Source organism: Stegastes partitus, unplaced genomic scaffold (assembly GCF_000690725.1).
Source record: "Stegastes partitus isolate 25-593 unplaced genomic scaffold, Stegastes_partitus-1.0.2 Scaffold1026, whole genome shotgun sequence".
In the NCBI taxonomy this organism is placed as follows: domain Eukaryota; kingdom Metazoa; phylum Chordata; class Actinopteri; family Pomacentridae; genus Stegastes; species Stegastes partitus.
Genome location: NW_007578757.1, coordinates 95715 through 103976, shown reverse-complemented (window position 1 = coordinate 103976; position 8262 = coordinate 95715). Strand labels below are relative to the sequence as shown.

General features: G+C 41.7%; 1 protein-coding gene across 1 annotated transcript in view; it reads right to left on the bottom strand.

Annotated features, from left to right (window-relative positions):
- Positions 1-2313, bottom strand: part of cfap90 (cilia and flagella associated protein 90) — a 7759-nt gene extending 5446 nt beyond the window's left edge. Inside the window, exon 1 of the mRNA XM_008295165.1 lies at positions 2197-2313. Coding sequence (XP_008293387.1) covers positions 2197-2313 — 117 coding nt within the window. The remainder of the gene's footprint in view (positions 1-2196) is intronic.
- Positions 2314-8262: the final 5949 nt, after the last annotated feature.

Genomic DNA, 8262 nt, shown 5'->3' with positions numbered 1-8262 from the left:
TGGTCTTGTCAGGATGCCGCTTCCACCCAGTGGAGGTGGTGGGTGACAGAAGGACGATGGCTTCACTTTCATCCTTGTTGTCCCACCTCGTGCAGGACCCTCTAACAGCACTGGGCAGCTCCTTCAGTGACTGGCTACTTCACCAGCAGTTTGTGACAAAAAGATACCACAGGTTGCTCCTTCCTGCTGCTGTCAGACTTTACTACTACCACTACTCCCAGTACACCATCCATCCATCATCTATACACTGCTTAATCCTCATCACCGAGGGGCTGGAGCCTATCCCAGCTGACTCAGGACAGGTCCCCAGTCTATCACTCACAGAGAGACAGACAACCAAGCACACTCACATTCACACGTATTAACCTCAGCGTGTTTTTGGACTGTGGGAGGAAAGAAGAGAGAGGAGAGAACCCACACTGCACTGGGAGAGGGAGAGGGAGAGGCATCCTAACTGGAACGCAAATCGAGGATCTTCTAGCTGCGAGGCAACAGTGCTAACCACTGTTAAAGTAGCAAAGAGTTATCTAAAAAAACACTTGGTTACAAGTAAAAGTTATACACTCCAAATCTTACATCACCAAAGTACATATTGTCAACCAAGTGTACTTAAAGTATTAAAGTGAAAGGACATATTACACACCAAACTGGACTGTCAGTGTTCTTTTTGTGTTTACATTATTACTGATGCAGCAACAAGCCCTTCCAGTGAAAATCAAGTTTCTTACCATGTTCATATGTCCATATGGTGTTTTATATATATATATATATACATGCTAGTTGAACAATTTTTCTATGTGGAGTTTGCATGTTCTCCCCGTGCAGCGTGGGTTCTCTCCGGGTTCTCCGGCTTCCTCCCACAAGTCCAAAAACATGGTGAGGTTAATCAGTGATTCTAAATTGTCCATAGGTGTTAATGTGAGTGTGCTTGGTTGTCTGTCTCTAAGTGTAGCCACGTGATAGACTAGCAACCTGTCCAGGGTGGCCCCTGCCTTCACGCCATCTATGGATGGATGGATGGATAGTTGAGCGAAATAAGCAGTCACCATGGCTGAGCATTTCCACTTCAAAACTTCAGTGTATACATAAAAAATCTCCAAAACATCAATTCAGATTTGTAGGGTTTCATATGTAACAAATGTGATGTACCAGTCCTGTCTACTTGCAGGGTGGGACTTCCTGCATCATCATTCTTCCTTTGAATTGGTGTACATTTTGAACACAGATGACTGAATTAATCCAACACTGCAACTTGCCATTGTAGAGCATGAAGCAGTTTTAGTGTTTGAGTAGAGCCGCAGGTGAGCTGGTGTGTTCAAGCTGCATGGAGTAGCAGACGGGAGGTGGAGAGAGAAACTGTGACTTTATCTAAGCCACTTGAAGGCAGGAAGGGGTTATCTTTTTGGGAAAAGAACATAATATGCAACTTTTAACACAGAGATGAGCTTTTAGGAGTTAAATCAATGACTGGAGTATGAATTAAACATGCAAGCAGCATTCAGATATTGTACCTGACAGAGGTAGAGCTGATTTAAACAATTGTACATACTGCCGCATGACTTCATTTTCTGTATCATTGTATTTTAAATATTTTATTATATCACGATAGGTTTGTTTGTTTGCACTCTTAACAAGTAACTATAGCTGTCAGATAAATGTAGAGGAGTAAAAAGTGCTTCCTTTGAAATATAGTGGAGTTGAAGAAGGAAGTAGACCTACCACAAAACCAGACTCTTCAAGCAAAGTACAAGTACCTTCGAATTGTACCTATGTATTGTACTTGAGTAAATGTACTTAGTTAATTTAAACTAGTGGTTACCAGTGGCAGCTCTGAACAGTGCTGTGGTTGACCATTTAAATGACTTTGGGTTCGGGTTTCAAAACAAAACAAAACAAAAAAAGGTTTGTAATTTCCTCCTACACACTTTATATTGTGATACGTGTATATATCATATCATCACTGGCAAACTGTCATGCATTAACCAGGTAGCATTCACTAACTTCTTGAACTCTCTTTGCCTCCTCTACCAAAAAAAAAAAATAGTTGCAGGTAAAAGTCTCCGTGGGGAAACTCAACTGAATATTGTCTGTTGTGATATTGTAATAAGTTGAGGTAAAATGCTAAAGCTAACTAGCTAGCCACCAGTGAGATTATCTTAAATTAGCACAGCAGCTAAATTCCACCTCCAGTGTTACCTTTGAGCTTCTGTTAAAGTAGGTCATTTCTTTTGGTTCTTTTCGTCGTGGAGGGATGTAGCTGAAGGCGGACAAGACGGCCAGAGGTTTGGTCTGTGCCTCAAGCGAAACGTCCATGATGTTTGGAGGAGGAAAAAACTAGTGACACTGTAGATAAAGCTAATGAAACCTAGAGCTGAACTCCAGCGACCCGGAGCAGAGCGCCTGAGGTTGCTAGGTTACCAACCGTCCTGTCCGAGGTCTGACGTGGTGCCTTCAGGAGCTGCTTCAGTGCTCGTATTTTTGACCTTCACTTCTGAACATTAATCACATTCAGAAATGCAACAACGAGAACATGATAATAAGTTTTTTTTTTGTTATGTTGCAAAGATTTTGGATACTAGAACCTTAAATAAAAAAATGTCATGAAAGAAAATAAAAAAATCCACAGCCTGATGGCCACAGCGAGAAAACGCTTTCTGTGATATTTGGTGGAGGGTTTTAGGTTGTTTTCCATAGTCAGAACTTGCAGACTGTCAAGAGTGGCCTGAAACTTTGTACAGGTCCCGATTGCAAGAAGGTCCCCTGTAGCATCTCTTTAAGGGATGTTTTGGGTTATAAAAAGTACCCACTCCATTGTCACCACATCTAAGGAGCTCTTTTCTGCCCTTTCAATGTCCTCATTGCTATCAACAGTGTAAATTTTACAAAAAGTGCTAACATATTAAACCCTCCATTGATTATATTTCCTATTTGCTCATGGGACTGCAGATTTGTCCAGCAGCCAGACTTCTATGCGTTGTTTTGGAACACTCTGAGTTAACAACAAGGTTGAAATTGTTGGGTCCTTCAGTGGAAACAGAATGGCTCAAAGGGTTGATATGGAGCCAATCCTGTAAATGTTGACGCCACCACAAACCTGCTCCGAGTTCCTGCGAGTTTTTGTCAATATTACTCTGTGAATAAACATACTGAGGGTGGTAGAAGTTGTCTATGATGGAAAGGAGTTTTGACAACATCCTCTTTCTCTTCACTGCTGTAAATAGAGTGTCCAACTCCACCCTGAGCACAGACCTGGTTGTATGAATGAATTTATTGAATGTTTTGGTGTCGCCCATCCTCAGCTTTTGGCCCCAGTGCAGAAAATGGCCACCACAGACTCAAAACATCTGCAGCATAGTGCCAAATGCAAGGACTGGAGCCTTCGCAAGGAGCATCTGATGCATTCAACATCTGCAGCGTCAATGGAGGACTTCTCTAGGTGGTAAATCTCTTTGTTGTACCTAAAGTCCAGAGGTACAGAGTAGTATTAACCTGTGTGACATTCATCTTTTCTTTAGCAGAGCAGGCGAAGGGTGTGAAAGGTACTGGAAAAATTAAAGGAGCTAATTTTGACAGCACTCCCTGTATAGATGGGTGAAAGCTCATTGAAGCAGGTATATGACGGCACCGTCAACTGTTAACAGGCAATCTAGATAGGGCTCAAACTAAAATCTTGATCAGTGGCTGTTGGGAATCAGGCACCAGTCTTTCAAAAGCCTTTTATGATGAGTGAGGTCAATGCTACCGTCCTTTAGTCGACTAGGAGGAGTCTTCATCAGTACAGAAACCATGAATGATGTTTTCCAAAACCAACTTAAGATATAAACTGAGCTTAAAGAGGTGCTTGAGTATGACAGGCAGCTCTTGTATTTTATTATGAAACTGTCAGCTCAAGCTTGAAGGCCACACTTTGCTATATGACCTGCTGGGAAATCATTAATAATGCAAACTTTTGTAGTGGTGCAGCTATTCTTGTTGCAGGAAAATAACAAAGAGGGAAGCCTGGGGAGCTATTATTATTAAGTTAACAGTTGCAACTGCTTTACAATTGCAATTATTCCACTTGGCAATCAGGCCAAGACCAATAGGCCCACTCCTTTGTTCCAGTTAAATACTGTAACTCTAATTAGCAACTACATTAAAAGTTATCCCTGCCTTATTCTGACTAATGTATCTTTAAGTAAAGTTAGAGCCAGTCTGGTACAAGTCGTTGTACTTACAGGTCTGTAAATGATTGATATTCATAAGAAGGAATATCCAGCAGTTGGTTCAACTATTGTTCCACGATTGCTGTGAATCAACAGCAGGACCAACGAGATCAAGTAATAGCACATCCACCCACATTCGCACCAGTGTCTTCCTTTATGCTAATAACACTTGTCCCTCGGAGGCCCTTCAAAGGTCTCTCAGTGCATCTGCTGTGTATCTGTGGAATCCGTTTATAACACTGGACAGTCTTCGCCTCAAGCATGGCGTGGAATATGCAGTTCAGTTATGGGTGACAAGAAAGTCCAGTTGCCGGGGCTTCAGATAAAGTATAAATAACCCAACAGTCCCTCAGCGCTGTACAAAGATACAGATGGTGCAACTTGCTGGTACGAAACAGAAAAAAATATAAAATCACATTAAAAACAGCATACAAAATGGTAGGAGAAGGTCCTTTAAATGCACGTACACATACACTTTAACCTACCAGTGTGTGTGTGTGTGTCTGTGTGTGTATTGCACAAATATAGTGCTCTGACATAAAGCTTACACTGATAACATGGCAGTCCAGTTAACCTCTTAGCCTTTTCCATTTAGCAGACTTCAGCTGTAATATAGTGACACACCTTATTTTTCTGTAGGTGTGTGTGTGTGTGTGTGTGTGTCTGTGTGTGTGTGTCCCACTCCCACCTGCTGTTATTTTTCTCCCCTTCCACGTAATTATGACGGTGCAGCAGGGGGTGGCTAATAAGAGGACAACACACTGATGGCCCTGACTGCAACACACACACACACACACACACACACACACACACACACACACACACACGGAGAACCACAATAGAAAAACCTTGAACCCCACTGTGAGCAAATTTCGCTACAACTGCCAACAATTCAGCAGCACAGTTCAAGAGGTTTCCAGTAACAGTGACGTAGAGGACGGTCGGGACGTGCAGACTAAAGATGGAGACAGACAGACAGAGAAACGGACACTGAGCATGATCACCATCTGCTTTCTTTCATTTTAGAGGTTGTCTCAGAGCACAGGAGTAATTACTGCTGGCATTTCAGAGGGATATATTGCTACTGGGCAGGAGCTACTGTGGGAATGAAACAACCTGAAGGCAGGGGTCAGCAATTCAATGGTTTTGAGTTATTAAAGAGAGCCAACACTGTTACTGAGCTCCACTGCTTCTCATCATATTTTATTAATACGGAATGCTTTGCTTTCTGCTTTGCATGTGCGCGTTTTAAATCATTTGGAGCTGGATATTTTAAAGCCAATCAAATCTAATTAAACCAGTCCTGAAGAAACTGGCAGAGCTTTTGAGCAGAAAACTTTCATGAATAAGTTAAGATGTTATTTTTCTAACTTTAAATATGATGGGTTATTTTGGTGGGGCTGCAAGGTGGCTCGGTGGTTAGCACTGTTGCCTCGCAACAAGAAGGTCGCCGGTTCGCGACCTCGGTGAGGTCTTTCTGCGTGGAGTTTGCATCTTCTCCCCATGTAGTGTGGGTTCTCTCTGGGTTCTTCGGCTTCCTTCCACACAGTATTGAACTTAATTGGTGATTCTAAATTGTCTGTAGGTGTGACTGTGAGTGTGCTTGGTTGTCTGTCTCTAAGTGTGACCCCTGTGATAGACTGGTGACCTGTCCAGGGTGTCTCCTGCCTTCACCCTGAGTCAGCTGGGATAGGCTCCAGCCCCCCGCGACCCTAGTGAGGATTAAGCGGTGTATAGATAATGGATGGATGGATGTATAGAGCTACATCAAAGACCCCTCTCTAATGAAAACCTTTTTTTTCTCTCTCTTTTTTTTTTTTTATCTTGGCAACATGTTCATTTGAGGGTTTTCTTTTATACGGTAGAAGATCCATCATGAGTGAAATAAGCAATGAACACCAAGGCTGAGCATTTCCATCTTGAAACTGCAGTTTACAGACAACCATCTCAAACACACAGATTCAGACTTCCAGCATTTCGTATGTAACAAACTTGAGCAACCAATCCGGTCAGCTTGCAGGGTGAGACTTTGTTTTCTTTAGAATCCATTTCTAGTTTGAACATGTATGACTGAATACTTCAACCTGCCATTATGATCTGTTTTAAGACAAAAAAACAAAAAAGGATTATCATCACAGAGAAAAAGAACTCCTACATGTGCATCTTTGATACAGAAATGTGTTTTTTAGGGGTTTAATCAATGACTGGAGAGAGACTTTAAAAGCGGATCACTTTGACCTCTACGGCCCCAGTGTCCGTCAGCTTGATGTCTCTGTCAGTGCTAGTAGAGACTACAGTCTATTTTTTTTTTTCTTGCTCGATAAAGTGATGTGATCGAAGCACTTTGTTTCAGAGATTCATCTCATTCTTACTCTATCCATCATGATTATCCCTCTGCGAAGGAAAGTCATTGATCCTTAGTGTCAGCCTTCCCCCTGCTGGACGTCACAAGTAACACATCAGCATCAACATAGGAAAGCTGAGTAAAATAGCAGGTTTTGACTTAAAGCAGTGTTTTCCTTTAATATTAGACACTGACTGCAAATACCTTATGTTTGCCTTACCCAATAAAAAGATATAAACATTCACTAGAACTGTGTGCAGCTGTTTTAAAGTACAGTGCAGTGCGTTCTTCTAAATGTAATCTTCTGGAACATTTGATATAGTTTTGCTGTTGATAATGAGTCCAGAGAGAAATCTGTTGTCCAAAAAACATCGTGACCATTGCATTATTACAGTAGGATAACTGAAACTGTTTTCTTTCTTTACCCATTTTCCAACACTGATTAAAAGAAAAAAATATCTAAATATATGTATGTATACATCATAGATATTTAAATGTCAGCAGTGAGCCTCCCTGCTTTACATGTTCACAATCTAACAGCTGGTTCAGAGGAGAGACTGCAGAAAGAGGCTGATCTCCAGTCGGACAATGACTCTAATGAACACATTACAGCTAAAGGTCGTTGTCGTGTCAAGCCCCAATTATAAAAGAACAAGATAATGTCCGTGGGCATTAAGTTAATATCAGTATTTTTGCTCACATTAAATTATTTGTAGCATTTTATGAAGTGAAAGTGTTCGTGTGCATGTGTGTTTTTTTTTGTTCATCAGAGTACTTTGGGTATGCATCCGGGCTGTGCTGCTCTCATTACTGTAATTTATAAGAACCCTCTGCTCCCTGCCAGAGAATAGTTATTTGCCTTGAACTGTGAAAGCCATAGATGATAATTATAACCTTATTTAGACACATATTATAGATAGAAACCCAAGAATTCCTCCCTTTGAGCAGCACTTGGCAACAGTGGGGGGGGACAGAACCTGGGTCAGGGTGGGCATCTGTCTGCGTCGACCGGTTGGGGAGTTAACAGATATCACAGACGTTTCAGAGTTCTGGAACACTCTGTCCCCTTTAGCTTCAAACCGGGTCTCTGAGACACATAGAAGATCTCTGTCTCAGGATCTCGAGCTACACACTGGATCACATGGTGCTAAAAGGTCAGTATTGTAACTGGGAGAAAGACCACGAGTAGCCTTGACAGCAATCAATAAGATCTGAAATCAATTGTGAAACTCTCCGGGAGCCGGCAGAAAGCAGCTGAAACTGGATAGGTGGGATGTTGTCTCTTGGTTCTGATCAAAAGCCTTGCAGCTGAGTTCTGCACAGTCTGGAGTCGATCAATAGCTTTCTGGCAATAAAACGAGAAATCATGGATTATCAGTGAGCCTACAAGAACACAACATCATCATCTAGATAATCCTGAATGTTGCTCGAGGCAGGAAAGACAGCACAGCGTAGTGAAGAACTGCAGGATCCAGCTTTTTAAGATTTTAAGGATGGCATTTCATCCATCTTCTTTTCACAGCAAGGAATCTTATTGCACTTCTTTCTTTTACTTCACTCCAACTGTTTTATTAGAAAATATCCTCTTTCCAAAGCCTATCATTATTTCACATATCATTTTGAGATAAAGGACTATTTTTAACTCACCCTCTGGGTTATCAGGTAATGTATATTTAATTCTAAGGCAGTCCTCAGCCCTGCACCCACCATCAA